Source organism: Acanthochromis polyacanthus, chromosome 12 (genome assembly GCF_021347895.1).
Source record: "Acanthochromis polyacanthus isolate Apoly-LR-REF ecotype Palm Island chromosome 12, KAUST_Apoly_ChrSc, whole genome shotgun sequence".
Taxonomy (NCBI): domain Eukaryota; kingdom Metazoa; phylum Chordata; class Actinopteri; family Pomacentridae; genus Acanthochromis; species Acanthochromis polyacanthus.
This window is the reverse complement of record NC_067124.1, coordinates 33,888,386-33,912,970: the sequence shown is the minus strand read 5'-3', so window position 1 is coordinate 33,912,970 and position 24,585 is coordinate 33,888,386. Positions and strand designations below refer to the sequence as shown.

Here is a 24,585-nt window from a genome sequence, read left to right as displayed (position 1 = left end):
AATTAAATCTTAGCCACAGCAATGAAGCAAAAACCAACAAAATAAACAACGTTGCGTAAGACATTAATTTCCGACGGCTACTGTCAAAACACGCAGAGGAACATCTGGAATAATTCATTATTTTTCAGCATGATCAAAGATTTAATGATATCAACTTTGCTGTACATTGTATTGATTAACTAAAGAGTACTTTCATATCTGCAGTCATCTTTCAACACACCATCACAGAAGTCCACTTGAAAAGGTTTTCAGACTGACATGAAAACAATCTGACGTAAAAATGCATCTTTATTTCAAGTCATTTCTCCACTTTCAAGGTTTTACAGAGCAGTGAAAAAGTATTCATTCCCACTCCATGTCACATGTCAACTTTTCAGGAGTACAATTACCATTTAAAACTTCTATTTTAGGTTTACTCCGATTACATTTGAAGGTCTGACAGTTTAGTGTGAAAATCACAAAAAAGAAATCAGGAAGGGGTTGAGAACTTTTTCATGGCACTGTGTCTTTGCATTTCGTCTTCAAGCATGTACTCATTGAACACAACACAAATTGTACCACATATCTGATGCTTAGAGATGCAATGACCCATATTTAGACTGTTGCCATGGGCCAGATTTACCATCCCTTTTGCTCCAACTGCCTCCTCTTTCATCATATTCAGTCCCGTCCTGGGCATGAGCACAAAACGTACACAGGATATGCAGTAATACTGGTGTATAATTCAACCTGAACCATTTTTTCCAGTTTCAAAGTTAAGGCTGAGTACAAGCGCACACAAAGAAAACACAACCAACAAACTGTGGGGAGATATTGGCTAGACCTGGACAAAAACGTACCAAATTAAAACCACTCACCTGAGAATCAGACAATTTGTCTCTACTTCGTTTTTTAAGATTTTAGTTGCTAAAACTCATGTAAAACATTCTCAGTACTTCAGAGATCTGCATCCCAGCTAACAGAACTTACAGCATACAAAAAATGATCCAAACCAAAAGTTTCATCTGCTAAAACCCAAAAAATTGAAAATCTGCTGCATAAAATGCAACATGCTGATTAGCATGGCTTCTGACAATCAGCAGTCTTTAAAATCAGCAGTCAATGATCAGTGTTTCTTTAAAGTCAAGGTGCTTTTCTCGGCTGTGTCTCGGCACCGGTACCTCTCATACCCAGCCCTGCGTAGACAAGAATCTGTCGATCATATCAAAGGACCTGGCTGGTTGGTCGTAAGGCAGAATGTGTCCTCCTCCTCGAATGATCACCTGAGTGACAAAACACGTTTAGAATATTCTTTATTGGAACAAGCATATGTGGCGTTTATTTCACATTCTGTCAGCTGCTCACCTGGTAAAACTCTCCAACTTGTCTGACATAACCGGCCACCTCCGTGTCTTCAGGCTGAACCTTCCAGTGGAACCGAGGGGCTGTTTTGTACTCGGCAGCACCGGTCCAGTTAACGGTAGGCAGGAACCTCTCAGTCAGAGGGGCAGCTACGATTATATCCAGCTGACCGCTGTACATCAAGACCTGGAAGGATAGTAAATATCAATCAGCGGAACTAAAAAAACTGTGACAATATCAATGGTATTAAGACTCTTAGATCGGCTATTTTTAGCAAACACGCAAAAGAAAAACAACCTGGAAACAGCTACAATTGAACACTAACATTTATAACATAATGTCATTCCATTTTTTGTCGCTTGATTACATCATTTCCATCCAGAAGAATCCTATTGGCCACATTAAAATTCACTATAAATCCAAATCTCTAATCTACAGTTGAACTTGTTGCTACCGTGCATTGAAGACAAAAACACACAAACAGTCGACAATCGTGCACCCCTCACCCTGTAGTTGTCCATCAGCACCCCCAGCCATGGCTTGACGCTCTTCATCACATCCTGCATGAGGTGCTTCTCCACCTCCGATCCCTGGTGGAACGTCAGGTTGCCCACGTGGATGGAGCGTCGCACCTCTGACTGGGTCACAAACTGGCTGAAGTACTCCTGGTCTTCAGGCTCCTGGGGTGAACACGAAAAAGCAGTGACTGTTAAAGGCAAAAACTGCTTCATTTGTCCAAAAAAGGACAGCGGATTTTGCACGAGGAAGCTCTTATTACCCGACACATCAAGTAGTTGTAGTAGTTGGTGCAGCCTGTGGAGTTTTGGAAGAAGGAGGGATATGGCACCAAGTCACCATTCAGCAAACTGTCAAAAACCTGAAGGTAGAGATGTGACAGTTAAGGCTTATTCTTAGTGTGATAGCACAGTTTGTTTCAGAAATACAATGAAAATTCCATCTATGACATGCATTCCTTGAAATTCTGGCATCTCTAGATAATAGTACTTGATTAAAAAAAAAAGAATATCAGCTTGTGTTTTGACAAATCTAGGAGACACCAAACATCTGTTACCTGAAAAGCCTCCACCCACTTCTGCTGCTGGATGAGCCGAACGCCTAAATCCGTCTGCTTGTCAACATACTGCCTCTGGAGTTCATCTATGAGTCCTATTTGATACAGGAACTCTCCATAACCGCCCATCATCTGACGCAGGAAAGAAGGAAAATATCGCATATTCATTCCACATCTACAAACCAATAACACCTGAAAGCACTGAAGGGAAGAGAAAAGTAAAACTCTCAGCATAGCAACCATGTTTATTACATAAAAGTCAGATTGTTTGGAGATTAAATGAGAGATAAGATGACACATTCAGTGAGATTTTGGATTAAAGATGAGAACAAATTGGACGATTTCATGGGAGCATGTCCAACAGTATTTAGAGAAATGTGTTTAAAGGAATTTAAAGAACATCAGAAAATGAAAGTTTGGATACAAACCCCTTCTGGATCACAGAGTCCGTCACCAATAGCCATCCCCTTCAAGTTGATTTTCACCTTGGCAGTGGGGTTGTTTTTATGGATGTAGTAAGAAATGGCAGGAACGTACTTCCCTGCATACGACTGCATGGAGACAAAGTATGAACACGGTGACGACAATACTGTGCCTTCGTAAGCTAGTTTTATCTGTTGCCAGCATTTGTTCAGTTGTCACCATAAGAACGAATCACATGTCAAATTAGGCAGAAACTTTCACTGTTCTTTCTTTTCAGTTGCTTCACAAATGGATAATTGTCTCGGTTTCATTTTTAGCTGTTCCTGTTTGTTTTGTTGGTTCGTTATTTTATTTTTGAACAGAAATAAAGCATGACTCAATAGTTCTAATTTTCCATTCTGCACTTGTGGTTGGACTGTACCATCAGGGCCAGCCAGAGATCAAGCAGTGCAGCACTATTATGCATGTGCATCTGACCACGCAATAATTCATGGGTACCCTATTTATGGAGGGTTTGTGGACGTATGTGAACATTAAAAACAGCCATAAGTCAGTCTATGTTGCTGTTGCTGTTGAGGTTAAACATAGAGAAGCAGCCTTCAAATACCTTTTTAAACGCATTTCTATCCACCGACCAACAAATTAAGCTGAAATTTAGAGTCTATGTAATGATACAAATTCTAAAATACAGCTTATAGGCTAAGAAATGAATGTATGGGTGAGTAAGGGCTATAAATGAGAAAAATAAACAAATGAAAGTAAAGACAAAATTGTCAGAAGAATGTTTTAGACAGCCAACCCCACAGGCTAATGGTACAGTCCAGCCACAAGTGCAAGTTAAAACCAAAAGCGAAAATCAGAATAATGAGTCATTTTAAATTTTTGTTCAAAAATCTAATTCTGAAACAAAAACACAAATGTGAGCACGTCTTGCAGGAGACATTTTCACTTTAGCCACAAAGCATTACAACTCATCAGCTATCATTATTCAATGTATAAATATCCACTTTTGCAATATTGACGCTTAAAATATACAGATAATATCATTTTTGCAAAGATTTACAAGGGAAAACTCACCTCTCCAGTTGCATAGAAGTCATTGGACTGATATTCAGGAAAGATCTGGAAGAACTGCGTCAAAGCACTTTGAAACAGAAGAGGAGGGAAAAACTTCAAAGTTAGTAACAATCCAACACCAGCATTTAAGAACGTGAAAGAAATACTGGAGTTGTGTTTCACCTGTACAGATCTCTGCCGACATCATCCTGGTTCTGAGCAAAACCTCTGTCATCATCTGTGAAGCTGAAACCTGTTCCAACCTAAAGAAAAGAAGAAGGCACCTTTAAAGTAGGGACTCAGTGTGAAAGAAGATATTTGTTTGTTTAAGGAGGAGTAATAATACGTACTGGATTGTCGATGTATAAAACTGAATATCTGGTCGTCCAGGCATAATCCCTCAACCCGACTGCAAAGACAGACAAACAACAAGGTGTTCTGACTCAAATTACACACCTTAAACACATCATGTCTCTGTCTGCTGCTGTTGGATTAAATCGGTTCTTACCGGTCAGGTTCTTGAACACCACATACGGCCCATGTTCCACAAACAGACCGAACATGGAGGTTCCACCAGGGCCGCCTTGCAGCCACAGCAGGACTGGAGCTTTCTCTTGGCCTGCCTGTTGGTCATATAAAGGGACATTAAAGGTAAGATCTCAGCACCACCTAGTGGAGACTTTGGCTTATTAACAAGACGGCGGATTTGAACACTCTTTATCTTAAGTGTGCTGTGCTATCACTCAAGTTCTTGATCAGGTTTGATCTAATCAGACTGCAAAGACGTAAAAACTAATCAGAATACAATCTGTCTTGTTGAAGAAAGTCCCTGTCACACATGTACAATTCTATAATTCTACAATTTCATTTAGCAGATGCTTGTATCTAAAGATAGCCACAGAATGGGTGGTTTGAAGCTACACTGTATTGACAAAAGCAGTGGGACACCCCTCCAAATTATTTATTTAACCAGTAAGTCCCATTGAGATTAGAGACCTCTTTTTACAAGGGAGGCCTGGCTAAAGTAACAGCCGTACAGAAATGTAAAAGTTATCTAACACCGACACATGATACACAAATGAACAGTAAAACGATAAAAAACACTGACAGCTATTTAAGGACAGTGACCTCAAGAAAAACACTGACATTCCTCCTTCACTGTATGAAGACAAATAAGTTCATTAAATAACTGAATTCAGGTGTTTCAATCATTTCCATGGCAACGTGTGTATAAAATCAAGCACCCAGGCATGCAGACTGCTTCTACAAACATTAAAGAATGGGTCGCTCTCAGGAGCTCAGTGAACTCAGCTGTAGTACTGTGATAGGTTGTTACCTGTGCAATATGTCCATTCAAGGAAAACTGAGATTCATCAATAACAAATGCAATCTTGGTTTTTGTGGGAAAATGTTATCAGGAGCTGAAAGTTTTTTTTGTTGTTGTTGCTTCCAGCTGTTTGTAGGAGTTTTTTTTATCTGAGTTTATTAAATACCTGCAGCATCAGACAGCAGCAGGATCCACACAAGTGTCTCCAAAGACTGATAGTCACGTGCATTTATGGACATGGAACAACAGCAACAAAAAGGAAGAAATAAAAGCTTCTTTCGGTATCACAGGATGACATGTGGCTCACTTCCACCGCAACATCATTTCAGACAAAACTCTCGGTTACTGATTTATGAACTTTACAATCAAGGCTCAAGTTCCCCAAATAGCTGGAAAAGTAGTCACTTGTTTTCCCTGTAAGACTGATATAAAAAAAAATCCCTGACATTAAACAAAACTAAATCTGCAACCAAAGCAGGCATTCCCGAGCTGCAGCTGACCAAACACACACGGTGCAATCACAAGACGACTGAGGGGCTGAAGGTAAAGGGAGTAAAGTGCTGAAAATACACACAAGAACTGCAGAGCTCGCAGTCATGTCAGTGTGTTGTTTAGAAAAGAGAAGTTACCATGAGTGCAGGGAAGAACCAGAAGAAGAGGTTGCTGTTGTATTTTTTGTTCACTGTCAGGTATCCAGAGTAGCTCTTGACATTGGCTCCGGGCAGTTTTCCCACCAGACTCAGCTTCCTGGCTGGAAAATAAGAGTTTGACGTGTTGATGAGCACATTAATATCAATGCAAACTGATGAAAAGAATTAGCATGTGCACATATTTCAAGTATTTTAATAGTTATCATCCTGTTTTGCTTTGTTTTAGTGGTATGATTGCGTTATTTAGATTAACAATTGTTGCTTTTTGAACATTTTTGAAAAACATTTTTGAAATTAGTCATGTTTAGTGTTTAAAAGGAACCTAACAATTGTAAATATTGAGGTATTCATGGTGCGATTTTAAATGTGTAATAAGATGTGATATAAAACACTACTTACCTGCCTATAATACATATCAGGGTGAAATTATGGCAATACAGAATGACAAAGCATTTTTGCATTATATTCCATTATTTATGTAAAGGCACCAGGTGACATTTAAAAATATGAAGACATTTCTCAACATAAGTTGATGCAAAACTTGCACAAATTTGTGTGTAAAAATCACCAGAATGCAGGAAATTTCATGCAAGTTTGAATGAAACACGCACCAAATGTGAGATTACTGCTTAATTTAACAATGTCTACTGCAGTCTTGATGCATTATCCTGCACTGTGGGTGTAGTTCTACCTTCATCTATGGCCCCTTTCTCCAGGTAGGGGGTGAGGAACAGAGGGGAGCCCGGGTCCACTCCATCAGGGCCGCTGACGGAGTGAGATTTCCGGCAGAAAAACGTGGAGCAGCCCCTGGAGTGTGCAGACTCTAGACAGATCCACAGTAACAGGAGAAGCAGAGTTTCCTGCAACAACCTGCCAATATTTACAGAAACACAGATCAGATTGCAGGCCTGATCGTCCGTGAGTGAACCTCAAACACCGCAGCTCCACTCACATTACAGAACAGTCCCTCCACGGGGACCCACGCTGCGGCTGAGGACCAGGAAAGGTGGAAAAAGCTCGTTTTAATAAGTAAAAGACTCACCTCATGTTTACCGTCGGTTCTGTGAAGTTGGACCAAGTTTCAGCCTCCAAACACAGATACAGTCAGTCTGAAGCTCCAACCAGAAGGTTATAAACAGTGAACACGGTCAGGCTGAGTCACATGACCTGCTCAGCTCCGGTCATGTGACTCCATGGATCACATGGAACACTTTGATGTCCTTGTTTTACAGCCCTGAGCTCTGTCTTGCAGGAAGCTCTTAGCCCACAGGGAAAATGTTTCTTTCACCACCAAATATATTTTACTTTGATTTGATGAGAAACCCAACCTTAATAGACCTGTTTCTTATTTTAATTTACTGCATGTAATTTATACCAATTTTAAGTTGATGACAATATCCTCTAACCAAGTAAAACTAAAACTGACAGTATGTTCAGTATGCCAGAAAAAAAACAAACAGTATGTCCCAATGCAGTGTGTCAAATGTGGTAGCCAAAAATACCACGGCGTCCTACTGTGCTTGGTCTTATTTTGCAGTATGCAAGCCAGCATACCTTTCTCTTCTGCTTAAATATATCTGTGAGTAACAAGCATATACCATATATTTAAGATGGATGTAACCAGTGGGCATGAAAAGGGAAGTGAAGTTTAAATTTCTGATTTTCAATATCATTTAAATCACTTGTTAAATTTATGAATTGGCCAGTAGAAATTCTACATAACTATTTGCAGTCTAAAGGACTCTGCACCATTCAATCTGTGTAATCTTGTCAAAGATGAGGAAAAAAACTCTCATGGGTTACTTCCTGGTTTTGCAGAGGCATTCCTTCACATTGGAGTCAAAGTTTGCAGTTCAGTTAAGAGTGTTGGTACAACAACAAAAGCCCTTTTTTGAGAGAATTTCTCTCACTTATCACACACACTGAAGCTTGCCTTTTTTTTTCTTTATTTAGGTCAGCTCATTCAAAAATTAACCTCTTGCATGTGAAAATGTGGCAATGACCTTGGAAATAACTGGAATAATTATTTACTTTTCAGCATGATCAAAGATCTGATGCTATAAACTTTAACATGTAATTTATATTAGTTTGCACAATCTCCAATCATCTGATGCTGGTCTGGCCCATCTGTCGAATTTCAAGTCAGTGTGGCCCCTGAGCCAAAAAGCTTGTCCACCCCTGCACTAAATAGTACGCAAGTATCAGCTGTCATCTTTAAACACACCATTCCACCAGAAAAGGTTAAGTAGAAAACAATTTGATGTAAAAATGTATCTTTATTTCAAGCCATTTTTCTAATTTCAAGGATTTACAGAGCAGTGAAAAATTGCCCCCCCCCCATATGTAAACATTTCAGGAGTAAAATTGTCATTTCAAACTTAGATTATTTGACACAGTTAAGTGAACATTTCATCTTAAAGCATGTACTGATTGAATACAACACAATACTCCAAAAACAACAACATGAAATGAATCCTAAAAATGAGAGAACTTTAATAGATTTAAAAGATTCCAAGAGTCAGGAGAAAGTCAATTCCATCTTCTGCATGACTACCTCTGATTTGCTTGGAACTTTTAAACCAAAATAATAAAATTTTCAAAAAAATGTTTTCTGTTAAAGGATTTATTAATTGTTTTTAACTGTAAATTACCCAACATTGTATGGGGCTGCAAATGTGAGGTTATGTTTGGACAAACTAAGAAGAAATGCACAGTTAATAATCATTCTATTAATTCTGCAAAAACGAAAACAAACATGCTAAAAGGGGGTTGAGAAGCAATTTTTATAAAAGTTCTTTGAAAATATTTTCTATATCAAGCTGGAATTTCAAATATCTTTAAATATTCATGCTAATAAAGTGAGAAAAAACAGACATTGTTGAGTAAAAATTGTTTTTAAAAGTTGTTGATTTGAGATTAAGTTTTTATATAATTGGATATAAAATGACATGCTGATTTGCATGGTTTCTGACAATCAGCAGTCTTTAAAAATCAATGATCAGTGTTTCTTTAAAAATCAAGGTGCTTTTCTCGGCTGTGTCTCAGCACCGGTACCTCTCATACCCAGCCCTGCGTAGACAAGAATCTGTCGATCATATCAAAGGACCTGGCTGGTTGGTCATAAGGCAGAATGTGTCCTCCTCCTCGAATGATCACCTGAGTGACAAAACACATTTAGAATATTCTTTATTGGAACAAGCATATGTGGCGTTTATTTCACATTCTGTCAGCTGCTCACCTGGTAAAACTCTCCAACTTGTCTGACATAACCGGCCACCTCCGTGTCTTCAGGCTGAACCTTCCAGTGGAACCGAGGGGCTGTTTTGTACTCGGCAGCACCGGTCCAGTTAACGGTAGGCAGGAACCTCTCAGTCAGAGGGGCAGCTACGATTATATCCAGCTGACCGCTGTACATCAAGACCTGGAAGGATAGTAAATATCAATCAGCTAATTGTTATACAGGATTTAAGACATTGAAGTTATTTTTAAATGTGATGTGCAAAACCCAGAATAGTATGAGTTTTCATACTCAACTTTAAGTCTTCACACAGTTAAAACCCAAAAATCTGAATTTTCATTTGATGTAAAGGTTTCTTCTGGCTGGAAATGAAATAAGTCACAAAAGACAGTGAGTGTCCATCTCCAGATCTTTGAGTTTGAAGGCTTCCTCTCCATCACACCGCTCTTCACTTCCTCCACAGATTCTGGATGGACTCTGGTTGGGCCACTCCCAACATCTTCTGGTTGTTTTCTTTTCACTATTTCTTCACCACTTTGGCTCCATGTTTCATATTGTTGTCTTGTTGGAAGCCCCAGTGCTGCCCAAGGAGTAGGTTTTCTGTCCACAATGCCGTTTATTATGATCAGGCTGCCTGTTCCATCCGGTAAATCACATTCCCCAGTGATAATTTGGGGATTCTGTTCTTGGCCTTGAATGCTTCTCCTTTCTTTGCGTCCATATTCGGATACCAAATTAATATCCGGATAGTGCCGTAGCGAACGGATATTTGGGTCCAGCCCTAGAAATTACCAGGAATACCTGGAACGGTACGGAAGCTGCCTTTTCTCAAAAAAACTGTCACAATTTAAAATGGTATGAAGAATTTTGGATATGGTATTTTTAGTAAACATGCCCAAAAACAGAAATGGCTAAAAGTTATCATTCATGTCTTAAACACAATGTCTTCCTGCATTTTGTCACTTGTCATTTCCAGCCTGAAGAAATCCAATGGTCACATAAGACTTTGCCGTAAATCAAAATTTGGCAAGGTTATATGCAATTATCAGCTTAACTTAACTGCATACTCCAATTTGCAACTGAACATGTTGCCAAAACACAGAGTGAAAAATCGTGCACCACTCACCCTGTAGTTGTCCATCAGTACTCCCAGCCACGGCTTGACGCTCTTCATGATATCCTGAATGAGGTGCTTCTCCACCTTCGACTTATCGTGCAATGTCAGGTTGCCCACGTGGATGGATCGTCGCACCTCCGGCAGGGTCACAAATGGGACAAAGTACTTAAAGTCCTCAGGTGCCTGGATTGTCCACGGACAAGCAGTGACTGTTAAAGTCAATGACTGGTACATTTGTATAAAAAGATACTAAGTTTAGCTCTAAACAGGCACCTCTTAGTACCTGACATGACATGTAGTTGTAGTAAATGTAGCGGGTGCAGCCTGTAGCGTTTTCAAGGAAGGAGGGATAATGCCACAAGTCACCTTTCAGCAATGTATCAATAACCTGAAGGTAGAGATGTGAAAAGTTAGGTTATTTTCCCCAATTGATTTAGGATTGTATTATTTGTGTTCTTATTTGTTTAAGAAATATAATTGAAAAGTCCATCTATGACCTACATGATGAATATTATTAGCTTGCGTTTTGAAAAATCTAAGAGACACCAAATATGTTACCTGAAAAGCCTCCACCCACTTCTGCTGCTGGATGAGCTGAACGCTCAAATCCGTCTGCTTGTCAACATACTGCCTCTGGAGTTCATCTAGGAGTCCTATTTGATACAGGAACTCTCCATAGTCGCCTATCATCTGACGCAGGAAAGAAGGAAACTATCACATATTCATTCCACATCTATAATAATAGCACTGAAGGGAAGAGAAATATAAACCTCTCAGCATAGTAACCAATTTTACTGCAGAAAAGTCAGATTGTTTGGAGATTAAATGAGATGACATATGAGATGTTGGATTAAAGATAAGAAATTTGATGATTTCATGGGGGCATGTCCAACAGAAAGCTTGGATACAAACCATTTCTGGATCACAGAGTCCATCCCCAATAGCCATCCCCTTCAAGTTGATTTTCACCTTGGCAGTGGGGTTGTTTTTATGGATGTAGTAAGAAATGGCAGGAACGTATTTCCCTGCATACGACTGCATGGAGACAAAGTATGAACATAGTGACAACAATTTATTGTTTATTATTGACATTACTACTATGGGCTCTAATCTGAGGTGCTAAAATGCGTTTTCCGAGGCTGGTAGCTCATGAACCTATCCTCTTCAGCAGAGGTAACTCTTGTCCTTCCTTTCCTGGGGCGGTCCTCATGAGAGCCAGTCCCCCCCCTCAGTGTTTGATAGTTTTTGGGACTGCACTTGAGGTTACATTCAAAGGTCTTCAAATTTTCCAGATCAACTGACCTTAATGTCTGCAAGTAATATAAATTATTGTTTCTCTTTACTGAATTGTTTGGTTCTTGCCATACTGTGGATTACAACAGTAGTCAAATCAGGCTATCCACTGTGTACTAACCCTACCTCTGTATAACAACTGATGGTCTCAAACACAGTAAGGCAAGTAATTCCACAAATTGACTCTTGATAAGATGCACCTGTTAATTCAAAGCCATTCCAGGAGACTACCTCATGAGCCTTTTGCAATATTGACGCTTAGAATGTACAGATATTACTTTGCAAAGACTGAAAGGAAAAGATCACCTCTCCAGTTGCATAGAAGTCATTGGACTGATATTCAGGAAAGATCTGGAAGAACTGTGTCAAAGCACTTTGAAACAGAAGGAGGGAATAACATCAGTTAGTAATAATCCAGCATCAGCATTTTAAAACCTGAGAGAAACATTGGAATTATGTTTCACCTGTACAGATCTCTGCCAACATCATCCTGGTTCCGAGCAAAACCTCTGTCATCATCTGTGAAGCTGAAACCTGTCCCAACCTAAAGAAAAGGCGACACCTTTAAAGTTGGGAAACATTGTGTGAAATAAGATTTTGTGTTTGTTAAAGGAGGAATAACAAATACGTACTGGATTGTCGATGTATAAAACCGAATATTTGGTCGTCCAGGAATAATCTCTCAACCCAACTGCAAAGACCGAGAAACAAGGTGTTCTGACTCAAATTACACACATCATGTCTCTGTCTGCTGCCTATGGACCAAAATCACTTCTTACCAGTCAGGTTCTTGAACGCCACATACGGCCCATGTTCCACAAACAGACCAAACAAGGAGGTTAGACCAGGGCCGCCTTGCAGCCACAGCAGGACTGGAGCTTTCTCATGGCCTGCCTGTCGTCAGATCAGGTGACATTGCTACACTTCCATAATTTCATTTAGCAGACACTTTTATCCAAAGTGACATGCATCTGAGAGTAGATACAAACAAGGCTCTAGTCAGAGAAAACAACCTGGATGAGTGCCATAAAACTAATTCAAATGTGATAATAGGACCGTGGTGCCTACAGGCAGTGTGAGAGGGAATAGGATTTTATGCCTTTATTTTTTTCTTGTTTGTAGTCTATCAAGTACAGAGGTGTTCAGTAAAGAGCTGGGTTTTTAGTATTTTCTTAAAGATTGAGAGGGACTCTGCACATCAAACAGACTTTGTAGTAACTCGTTCCACCACCAGAGCCACAGAGGAGAATAGTCTAGCATCGACTGGTCCTGTTGTGGTGGTTGTATCAGCCACCTTTTGCTGAGGGAGTGTAGACCTGAAGACCCAGAGAGAGTTCAGGTAGGATTGAGCTGTTTTCATTGTAATTTTGAATGCAAGTGTCAGAGTTTTGAATTTTATGCTGGCAGCAGCTGGAAGAGTGTGAAGCGATCTGAACAGCAGGGTGATGTTTTTGGCTGATTAAAAACCAAACATGCTGATGCATTCTGGATCATCTGCACAGGTTTGACTGTTTGCAGGGAGGCCTGACAATAAGGAGTTGCAGTAGTCTGTGTAATATTACGAGAGCCTGTACCAGGAATTGTGCTGCATTTTCAGATAGGAAGGGTCTGATTTTCCTGATGTTGTACAGGGCAAATTGACAAGATTGAGCAACAGAGGCCACATGAATGTTGAAGGTTAGTTGGTCATCAATCCTGACACCCACATTTCTGGTAGACTGAGGGTTTGAGTTAGGTTAACATTAAAGTTAAGATCTCAGCACCACCTTGTGGACACTTTGGTTTGTTAACAAAAAGGTGGATTTCAACACTTATCTTAACAGCACTACGCTATCGCTGAAGTTTTTGAGCAGTGATGAGGCATAACAGCAGCCTCAGGTTTAAGCCATAAGTCTGGTAACTGGATTACACAGATGTAAGAACTAATCAGAGGTCAATCTGTCTTGTTGAATAAAGCCCCTGCCACATATGCCCTCCTTTTTGTTAATCAGACAGAATCTGTCTGAATGAGCAATCTGTTGATTTTGTATGTAAAAGACGCTACAGCAATCTAATTAAATTGGACCAAGTAACATTTCTGCATCACCCTCAACTCTGCACAGGTGCGTCCCATCACATCCATGGAAAGGCACACGAAATGCGACGAACTTCAGGTTGTTTGAAGCTATTTGGGGAATACTTTTCACATTTCAGCACCAACATTGGTCCAAAAGTATCACAAAATGTGTACTTTTGCTGGTATTAAAAAAACAAAAATGACACAAAACACTTCTCATTCTCTTGGCTCTAAAATTTCGCACATCAATTACAAACTGAAATGTCTGTCAAAATTAAATTTCACAGTGATGAAGACAGATTAATGCAACTCACCAATAATTAATCTAATTCTGGGTTTTTTGGACAAAATGTTAGGAGTTGAAGTGTAGTTTGTTGCTTCCAGCTGCTTGTAGGAGTCTTTCCTTTTAGTTTCAAAATGCCTGCAGTATCCATATGAGCATCTACAAAGATACAGAGCTGTACGCATTTACAGAGTAGTAGTATCTTGTTTTTTAAGTTTTCTTTATTCGGCATAATTCTAAATGCTCCCCAACATGTAAACAGGATTGATCAGGATCTAACCACAGATCAGTGTGTATTTTTCTTCACCTCAGACATGTGAACAGTCAGAGTCACAGTTTATCAGCTGCAGCAAAATCATTTGTCTGACTTTGACTAAACGGACATGGTGCAGTCACAAGATGACTTAGGGGCTAAAGGTAAGGGGAGTAAAGTGCTGAAAATAAACACAGGAAATGCAGCGAGTCATTTAGAGAGGACAAGTTACCATGAGTGCAGGGAAGAACCAGAAGAAGAGGTTGCTGTTGTATTTTTTGTTCACTGTCAGGTATCCGGAGTAACTCTTGACATTAGCTCCAGGTAGTTCTCCCACCAGACTCAGCTTCCTGGCTGAAAAATAAGAGTTTGACATGTTGATGAGCACATGGACATCTGTGCAAAACGATAAAAAGAATTAGCTAGGACACAGATTTCAAGTATTTTTTTGGCTGTTTTCCTGTATAAGCATTATTATGATCATGTTGTTTAGAGTTACAATTAGATTATATCCTGTTGTGCTTTTTGCATGAATTGTGCTGCCTGTCTGATAAAATGGTCAGCACTTCAATCAATTCAGGCTGTAAAATAAACTTGATTTGATACAGAGGATCAGTCAGGTTTTTGGGATTTATATTACATTTGTTAATTTCCCCAGTGTCACAGGTGTCAGAAGGGATAATATTTAATGAGAAAAGTTCATCTTGAGGTGAATAATATAAATAAATCTAACTTTATTTGTGTAGCACTTTTCTGTGCTACACAGTGACAAATAAAAATCACACTCATGATCATACATTATGAGAAGAATAAAACAGTTAAGTCACTGTCTTTTATACAGCATATTTAAGACAACAGCAATTGCATTAAGTGCCTTCCAGTAAAAAATAAAAATCTGATTTTAAATGTGGCTTTTATAAATAGGGGTCAAAGCTCTACAAAAATGATATAAAATCCAACTTTGCATGCCTTTCATACATATTAAGGAAAATTCATAGCAAGAAAGAATGACTGAGAGAATTATATTATAAAGTGTCAAACGGTGCCACAAGACATTTCCACCACGAATTGATGCAAAAGTTGCACAAATGTATGTAAAAATTCTCCAGAATTCAGGAAATGTTATGCATGTTTACAAGAAAAAGTGAGATCATTGCTTTTTAACAAGGTCTACTGCAGTTTTATTGCATTATCCTGCACTGTGGGTTAGTTCTACCTTCATCTATGGCTCCTTTCTCCAGATAGGGGGTGAGGAACAGAGGGGAGCCCAGATCCACTCCATCAGGGCTGCTGACAGAATGAGATTTCCTGCAGAAGAGCATGGAACAGCTCCTGGAGTGTGCAGATTCCAGGCAGTTCCACAGTAACAGGAGAACCACAGTTTCCTGCAACAACCTGCCAATATTTACAGAAACACATATCAGACTGCAGGCCTGAGCAGGAACTTTGGAAAACGTTCATTTTAATAAATGAAAGCCTCACCTCATCTTTACTGTTGGTTCTGTGGAATTGGACCAAGTTTCAGCCTCCAAACATAGAGAAACAATCTGAGGCCCCAACCAGATGGACTGATTTTAAACAGGTGAACACAATCAGACTGAGTCACATGATCAGATCTGATTTGGTCATGTGACTCACTGGACCACTGGTTGTGTTTGACACTTTGGATTAAGAGCCCTGAGCTCTGTCTTGCAGGAAACAATATAAGACCTAATAACAATATACGCTTTTTATTTTTTTGTCTCTTTGGTTGTAATTTATTCTCAACAATTGCACTGACACTTTGACATTGCCAATTGGATACAGAAACGGCAGTTCATCATTAGCATTGTAGATCACTGCATTGGGTCCAAAGGGTCCAAAAAACAAAACAAAAAATGTTTAAAAGATGAATGACTGGTACTTGTGTTGTTCATCTACCTCCGCCAAGGAGGTTATGTGACACCCGGCATTTGTGTGTGTGTCTGTCTGTCTGTTAGCAAGATAACTCAAAAACGCCTGGGCAGATTCAGATGAAATTTTGAGGGGATGTAGACTATGGTAAGAGGAAGAGCTGATTTAATTTTGGTGGCAATCGGGAAAGGATCCTGGATTCTGGATCACTTTGAATTTTTTTAGTATGTTTTAGTATGTGGTCCAAAATATGACATAAACATCATAGGTTAGTATGTCGTCCAACAAATTGGAGCAAGGTGTCCAGATAGCTCAACTGGTTAAGAAGGTGATTTGTAAACAGAACCGTGTCAGAGATGCAGGTTTGACTCCAGCTCATGATCCTTTACTGCATGAGTTTCCTGTTTTCCTCTCTATCCTTGGCGGAGGTCTGCACTCTCTGAGTGCTTTTCTAGTATACAGTCAATGGTTAGTAAGCACAGTTTGAGAATAAATGTAGCTCTTCTCATGACCCATGTGGTACCAAATAGTACTTTTTTTTTTTACACCAGTTCCTTGAATTTTTAAACTGTCGTGTAGATTTACACAGCAAAAAGTCAAGAAAATCCTCAAATAATACTAATAAATGCTAAAACCATTTAATTCTTCAGTGCTGTGTTGACATGATGCAGCTGGAAAAAGTGGCAATTTATTGCTGTGGTGATGGTGACAGACACAAAACAAATAAATGGAGAATATTCATGAATTAACTGACTACTTTTCCATTTCCATAAAAACTGATTATTGATTAAATGTTGGAGTTGTGATCGCGGTTTAACATTAGCACCGTGTATGTACTGAGATGGATTCTCTGAATACATCCATGGTAGGAACACATCTTATTATTTCTTGTTTCAGCCTTAAGTGTTAAAATTCTTCCTTCAGTTTGTTTACAAAAATAGTGCCTGGCTGTTTTTTTTGCCACCTGCTGTTCGCCTGATATAATTAGACGGCATAAAAAGTGGGACACATTGGCGGTTTAGGATTTGCTTCACACTGCCACCTGGAAGCTGGAGGATAATGGCCAGGATGAAATCTGTGTGGAGCTGATGTAAAGTGGATGTGAAAGGTGGCAGACCGGACTCTGATAGGCTGAGACACCTGTCAGTCAAACCAACACACCCCAAAATCAAGTTTCCTCAAAAGTTCCCACAGTTCAAACAATGTACAAATAAAGCTGCATTGTGTGTTTTCACCTCTGTTATTCAATCCATCACACAATTTGGCAAATACCTTCTAAATTATAAGTTAAAATGATTTCTTTTAGAAGTCGGTGGAGACTAAACCAGAGATAAAAGACTTGAATAATGCATATTTCACTTCATCAGGATAAAACTCCAGTGGGAAGATTATGACAAAGCTGATCAAACCAGATGTGAGATTTGTGTTTAAAATTGATTGCAGCAGCTTTAAACAAACACTAAAATCTGTAATTTTTCTACCATTATTAATTGTTATTGTACAGGCAGTCATTCATGTTACTTTTCTAAGTGTCCTCTTTCACAGAATAAACAAGAATATAAAGGGAAAAAAGCAGGTGTTTCATGTTAAATCAGTGATTTCTATTCTCTGTATTCTTATAAGACAATATGACGGTGAGCCAGTGTGTACAACACCAGGACCCTGAAACTAAAGCAGCTGAAATAAATTCAGTCTTGATTAATTTTATTAGTAGCAGCTGTGGTTTCTGTGCTGTAACATGTCAAACTATCTTCAGGGAAACGGGCTTCTTTATGAAGACACCTGTAACTGTAAGTGGAGCGGACTCGATATTAATGTGATTAATTACATCTGTGTGTGTGTCTTGCTGAACGTTCATGAGAATCTCATTTAAATTACAATTTTTAGAACAGATTCTGGCATTTTTAGAGCTGCAGTTATTAATTTGTGGGCTCAAGGGGCCAGAAGAAGTCCAAAGTAAACTGGCAAACTCACCGCTCTGACATTTCTACTTTAAATGTCTCTCATCTTTCATTATTTTTTATTTTACACGTTTCTTGAGACCTTAAACCTGCTCAGTGCAACCACACCGCACACAGCTGAGCAGCAGTTAGGCGTTAAATGCCTCGTTAAAGGGAAGATTGTTGGAGGTAATTAAGGGAGGAGAAAACTGGCTAAAGAGACATTTGGTAAATGCAGGCCAACCTGTGGTGCCTGAGGCTATAACCCCAGGTCTAACTTTGTTTATTTGTTTGTTTTTAAGAAAAGTAATGGTAAAAACAAACAAACAAAAAAAGCTCTGGATCTATTTTTCTCTCATTATGGCCATAAAAAGGCTCTTGAAAATCATGCAATACAGTTAATCAGAAATGTTTAGATATTATTTTCCTGTTCCTAAAAGTCTGTCCTGTTTGCTAAATTGAAAATGTTTTTCTGTCATGTCTGCGATTTCTCCATTTCACTTCTGCAAATATCTGCAGCAGAAGTGACATTATTGTGTGTATGGATGTTTGCCCATAACCACATATGAGACGTGGCCTTTCTGATCATTAAACTAACTACCACAATAGCTGAGTAGCAATGAAAACACATTTTATTGTTGCATTAAATAGGATATTATTAAACTATTACAGAATTTTAGATGCTTTTGCTCAGCTTTTTGGCCTGATTATTATGATTGTGGTTATTTACTTGGGGTTTTGTGTTATGAGACTTTATGGGTGAACTTTTTCGACTTACAAGCATCTGCATCTTTTATTCTGGACTATTTACCGGGTCACTTACCCCACTTACTATTAAATATAACACATGAAAACTAGTATCTCCAAGGCACATCTTTATGTATGATCATAGCTCCGTAAATCAGCATAAATGAAAAGTGTTTCCAAAATTTAAGACAGTGAGAGAAAGTGGGAGGACCTGTGAAAAAGAGCTGAATCATGAGCACTTAGTTTATCATTTATTATCTATTTATTCATTTTATGTGCATGTATCTTTGTTGCTTCATGTTAGTAGAGTAGCTTTCATGTAGCTCAGCTTAATTATGGAAGAATTGCCTAAGGGGTCAAAAGGTTCAGAAGATATGTTTACACCGCTTAAAAATTTTTGCTCTTGCAAAGATGGACATTTATTAGATTGTACTAAAACCTATTATAAGGTTTAACCAACAAAATATTTACAAGAGCCAGCAGGAAAAGAATTTGTGATCACTATAAAGATGTTAGATTTGGATTTCTTCTTAGGGGCAGAGAGGTGTAAGATCTGTTCCCAGTTGCAATGATTTATATTCATTCTCCATATTGTATACAACATTACATTTACGGACAACCCAGCAGTGTGTTTTATTTATTATTTAAAGGTAGAATTCAGGCAAAAAAGACTTTAGTTTGAAGAGCACAGTGTTTCACATTTTAGATTAATTTTACTCTGAAATCACTTGAAAATTGTGCAGTTACTGGAATCAGTTCCAAAGATTTCTGAACTTAACCCAACTTTCTCAACAATTTTTGTGCAAAAACTGTAAATTTAGGGGGGGAAAAAACCCTCTTTAAAATCTGAAAATTACCAGCATCCTTCTTCTTCTTCTTCAGTTTCTGATCTCTTATTTAAAGGTAGAATCCAGGCATAAAATTTCCCCATCAGACCTCACTTTGCAGAGAGCACAGCGTCTCAAATTTTAGATTAATTTCACTCTGAAATAACTTGAAAATCCACAGATTTCTGGACTGAACTAAACACCCAGAATGTAAAAATCTCAACTCTCAGCCCAACCTCCTCTACGGTTTTTGTGCAACCTGTGAAATCTCTGAACCTCAAAACCCCTTCTTTAAAATCTGAATATTAATATAACCAGCTTCCTTCTTTTTCTTCAGTGTATGAGCTCCTTGCAGAGACAGGAGCCCACCAGATGGCGCAAAAAAACACAGAGTTCCTCATGGCTCTTTGAACGCAACATGACATAACATGACATCTGAGGAAAATATGCAGTGCCAAAGCTGGATGTGGTTTAGTCTGCTCTTTGCATGACTCAAACTGTGGATTTTAAAGAGATAAAGTGCAGTTTGGGATTTTGCAAACAGAACTGAAGTCGGGCTTTTGTTTTTTTTTGCCACTCTTGGTTGCTTACATCTGGCAACGCTGCTCCAAACTTTCACTTTAAGAAGGCGCGTCTACGCTGCGGTGTAGTGTGTTTATTACGATCCTTAAAGTGGCACATGGAGACAGGAGCTGACTCGTGCATGGCACGGAGATGATTTCTGCCTGCAGATTGTGTCGGGAGTGAGGAGATGCCGTGGAGAAACTGATCCACGGACCCGTTTTCCTGTATGTGTTTTTGTGTGTGTTGAATCTGTGTCTGCTCCTGCGTCTGCGGCAGCTCCTCGCCAAAAGGCGCACAGCGAGCGGAGGGAGAAGAGGATCAGCAGATTCACACAGACGAGGAGGTGGAGGTGGAGGTGGAGGAGGAGGCTGGAGGAGGTGGTGAGGGGATCGAGATCAAACGAGACATGAAATAATCAGCAGTGAGCCGTTAAAAAAAGAAAAGAAGGTGAAGCACACCGGGAGAGACATGGAGGCACCACCGGGGACGAGCTGCTGTGAGCCCACCTTGGCCAAACAGGAGTAACCGAGACGAGAAACTGGTTGGGATGGCAGCATCCAGTAACTCCAGCCTCTCAGGTTCATCTCTGTCCTCTGGTAAGAGTTCTGGCACTTCTAACACATTTTAACTTTGCATGTTTGCAGATAAAAAACCCAATAATTAATCTTATAATCAGACTGGCATCCTGTTTTTTTGGGGGAGAAGTTCATCATTTTTGCTTGCACTTTGCTCTCATTTGCCAAACTTTTTTCCTATTAAAACAAAGAATCTCAGCACAGAAAATAAGTGACATCTTCATATTTCCTCACAGGTGCTCAGTAAAACACACCTTTCATTGAAACATCCTCTCAGATTGAGGAGAACTGATAACAGACAAAGCATCAGCATCTGCTATGAGTGGATGCAGCAGTGGAAATATTAGGAAGCTTTTGGTGTGCACAAGGATTATGAGGTTTCACGCAGTCAGTGTGACGCTGGGTTTTGGATGTTATCATTAGATTGCCAATCATCTCCATAATTCCCTTACTGGCTTTCCACTTGGACGGCTTTACGGATTATCTTTGGCCTGTGTAGTCTACCATTTTCCAAAACGCACCTCCAGGACGAGATGTTTTCTGTCAGAAAATTCTAATATGTTAAGGTTCAATGACATAATACATTTGGAACTGCTTCAGTGTGCACAAAAACTCCACTCCAATCCTCCCTCTTTTCTTTTGCATGGGAGAGAGGCGCAGTTCGCCGATGAGCACCTATTATGTGTTTGGGGCGAAATGTAATTTTCAAGGTTGAATTTTCACAGAATGAGAACTGAAAGTTGGTCGTGCAGCTGTTCAAATAAACCCTGAGCAAAGGAGCAGCCACCCAGTGCTCGTCTCTGTGAAATTCTGTGTTGATAAAGCGTGTTGCTGCTCATGTTTGCCAGGGTATAAAGTACAAACTCCACTATCACAGCGTTTGTTTGATGTGGAAGCCCCGCCAACAACCAGAGGCGTGTGCGACGCTGTTTATAATAACAGACTCAGTGGTTTGCTTTGTGGAAAGTAGCATCTAGAAAATGCACTTTTTCCACCTCAGAAAAACACCTGCAATAGATTAAATATTGCACGGAAAAGCTGGATTTATTACAGGACGAGGACTATACATGTGTAGAGCTGTTGTTTTACTCATACTGTCCCTGCACCCCAAACCACACCACACAGTCGGCGTCACATTTCCCAAGGTACAGCCCAATGGGAGGGACAGACAGTCGTTTCCAAGCTGATATAGCCTGTGGTAACCGCAGGCTTCACAAAGCATTATCTCATGTGTGCGTTTCAGAAAGCAGCGGATTTACTGTTTGACCACTGCTGCTTTAAGAGGAAAGTCTTTTCTTTCTGTGGCATTGGAGGGTTGTCATTACTGTTGGGCTCTCAATATAATTATCAGAGGTTACAAGCTGCTCTGCTGCCAGGGATAGAGTGGTTGTCACAAGGGTATTATTATTTTCATGCAGAGCTCTTTGGCAGCCAGACACAACATTTGAATAATCTTGTCTATGAGGCATATGAGTCAAAAAAAAAAAAGAATCTGTGCTCAGTTTTTTGCTCCATATTAAGGTCCCGACTGCAATTAAAGCGCTGGCTGTGTAGTTATTTCAGCTTGATGAGTCGGCCTCGTAATCATGGGGGGCAACGTGTAAATAAAGTTCACCTAAGTTGTCTGTGTGAACAATCAAAGTGTCACTGATGGAGCACCGATGATAATCATGAAGGTAATTCTGTCACGGAAGCTAACATTGATTTATTCCTGCACTTCATGCAAATAACTGAACTAAAAGGAACAATTGAGTGCACACAAACTGCCTTGTAATGTGTGGATTGCATTTTGCAATCTATAACTGCTGAAAAGCAATAGATAAGATGTACAGTAACAGATGTAGTAACAGATAAGTCAACAATATTGCACCATGGTTGCAACATACGTGTTCCAATCTCTTTCTTCTCCCTGGAAAGATATTTTCTGGCTATTGGTCGAGATCAGGGAGATTCCTGCACATTCTTGGCACGGGCGGGCATGGAAGCATGTACTGTACCAGCAGCACACCATTTGCCAGACTGCTCCAGGAAATAAAGCTTTGAAAATAAATTGAGGGCTAGAGCGTGAAAGTATGTCTTCAGCTCCAGGCCTTAAATGACAAAATTGGTCAGGGAGGCAGTATTACAGCCATGTATTACAGAGAGGCTGTCTGCTCCACGCCATCCTGCACATGTTTCTGGCAAATGCTGCAGTTCACCTCGAAATCTTTCCATTACCGCTGTTTCTTGTCCTCTGTAGTGTAAATCATGCAGGACTGGATTGGTGTCATGTACACTGAGTGACTTGCAGAAATTACCTGCATGTTTTAAAGCATCAGCGAGGAGGCAAGTTTCTCTCACAAGTATTCCACTTCTGATTGTTCCTATTCCAGCCGTCAATGTAGGATTGATAACAAGAACAGATGCTCTCCGCGGCAGACATGGTGAAATGTCAGAATGAGGTTATCAAATTACACTTTTCCACATTTAAGCTCACCTACAGTTCTTGTTAACAGCACTCTGTCCCTAAGGGTGTCTGCCCCAGCAGCACACTGCAGAGAGGCATACCTGTCACATGCTATCTGGTCAGTTCCAAGACAGTGTTGAAATTCTTGTTTTGGACCAGTGCAATACACAGATGGTCTCCCTGCTGCAGCTCTGCTGCATCCCACTGACGTGTGTGTGTGTGTGTGTGTGTGTGTGTGTGTGTGTGTGTGTGTGTGTGTGTGTGTGTGTGTGTGTGTGTGTGTGTGTGTGTGTGTGTGTGTGTGTGTGTGTGTGTGTGTGTGTGTGTGTGTGTGTGTGTGTGTGTGTGTGTGTGTGTGTGTGTGTGTGTGTGTGTGTGTCTTTGCACTCAGAGTTCTACTCCACAAAATGTGTGATTTCTTAAAGCCAGTTATGTATGTGAAGAAGTCTCATCCGTATATGAGCAAAAAAATTGCCTGATACTGTATCAGTAGATATCTAAAATACCAAAAAAATATGCATAGCCATATTTGCCATCTCAAAAGGCTTTACACGCACCCAGGTAGCTCAACTGGTTGAGCGGGCTATAGTCCTCTACACAGTGGCCTGGATTTGATTCCAGTTCACACCCTTTGCTGCAGGTCTTCCCCTGTTCTTCTGTCTTGACTAACCAATCTAATAAAGCCAACAAAAGACCAAAAAATAATTTTAATAAACAGGCTTTACCACAGACTGTATATAAAGATGGATGTAAACCCAACCCCCCCCAGACGTTACCGGGCGGAAAGAATATGCGGCGTTACTGTTTTCCCTCCGCCTTCGGCCCACATCGGCTCATCCCGTCGTGTGATCACATAAACATATGTCTATGACATATACACATATGTCTATGCGATCACCCCTTCCTCCCCCCAGACGAAAATCTTCAGAGCTCGTCTCTTCCCTTCGCCTTCGGCCCACATTGGCTCATCCCGTCGTGTTCAGCTCATCTCGGCTCCTGCATTCGTGCCACCACCCGAATGGCCAGGTGGCTGCCGACTCTGACGTCACGCTTCACTTCGTTGCATAATCACAAGACAAGATGCTAAAGACCTCTGCTGTTTGGGAATTCTTCAATTTAACTGAAGACAAAATGAAGGCAAAATTTGGACCCGGGAGACCAGACGAACGGATCCGAATATTCGGGCCGTCTCCGCCACAAGTCGCCCCCCCAAACCAACCACCCACCCACCCCCGGATGTCGGACGTTACGGGGCGGAACGAATATTCGGGTATTCGTCCTTTATAGGGCCCGAATATTCGGAGGCCAGAAACCACTATTCGGGCCAGCCCTACCTCTGCGTCTGAACAGTGAAGATAATACCAAAGTGCCTTAAACCTGTATTATTTCTAGTAGCCAACAGGGGGCGACTCCTCTAGCTGCAAAAAGAAGCCTAATGGTTTAGATGTGTGTGATGAAATGACCCTACTTCTCACCTGATTTCT

At 40.1% G+C, this 24,585-nt stretch overlaps 3 protein-coding genes across 3 annotated transcripts in view; 1 reads left to right on the top strand and 2 right to left on the bottom strand.

The window, feature by feature from the left end:
• Window positions 1-117: 117 nt before the first annotated feature.
• LOC110951453 (probable serine carboxypeptidase CPVL) lies at window positions 118-7,055 on the bottom strand. Its single transcript, XM_051956343.1, has 13 exons — window positions 6,912-7,055; window positions 6,561-6,739; window positions 5,849-5,970; window positions 4,401-4,515; window positions 4,243-4,301; window positions 4,076-4,155; window positions 3,914-3,980; window positions 2,842-2,964; window positions 2,414-2,545; window positions 2,120-2,218; window positions 1,848-2,021; window positions 1,345-1,527; window positions 118-1,262 (listed from the first exon to the last, which is right to left on the bottom strand). Exons 1-13 carry the CDS (start codon window positions 6,914-6,916, stop codon window positions 1,164-1,166), a joined length of 1,437 nt encoding a protein of 478 aa, XP_051812303.1. The 5' UTR covers window positions 6,917-7,055; the 3' UTR covers window positions 118-1,163.
• A 1,086-nt stretch (window positions 7,056-8,141) lies between these two features.
• Window positions 8,142-17,281, bottom strand: LOC110951438 (probable serine carboxypeptidase CPVL). Its single transcript, XM_051956342.1, has 13 exons — window positions 15,592-17,281; window positions 15,326-15,504; window positions 14,342-14,463; window positions 12,297-12,411; window positions 12,150-12,208; window positions 11,982-12,061; window positions 11,824-11,890; window positions 11,137-11,259; window positions 10,783-10,914; window positions 10,508-10,612; window positions 10,234-10,407; window positions 9,108-9,290; window positions 8,142-9,025 (listed from the first exon to the last, which is right to left on the bottom strand). Exons 1-13 carry the CDS (start codon window positions 15,594-15,596, stop codon window positions 8,927-8,929), a joined length of 1,443 nt encoding a protein of 480 aa, XP_051812302.1. The 5' UTR covers window positions 15,597-17,281; the 3' UTR covers window positions 8,142-8,926.
• Window positions 17,282-19,971: 2,690 nt separating this feature from the next.
• chn2 (chimerin 2) overlaps window positions 19,972-24,585 on the top strand; it is a 30,775-nt gene continuing 26,161 nt past the window's right edge. Inside the window, exon 1 of the mRNA XM_022194506.2 lies at window positions 19,972-20,676. Coding sequence (XP_022050198.1) covers window positions 20,628-20,676 — 49 coding nt within the window. The 5' untranslated portion in view covers window positions 19,972-20,627. The remainder of the gene's footprint in view (window positions 20,677-24,585) is intronic.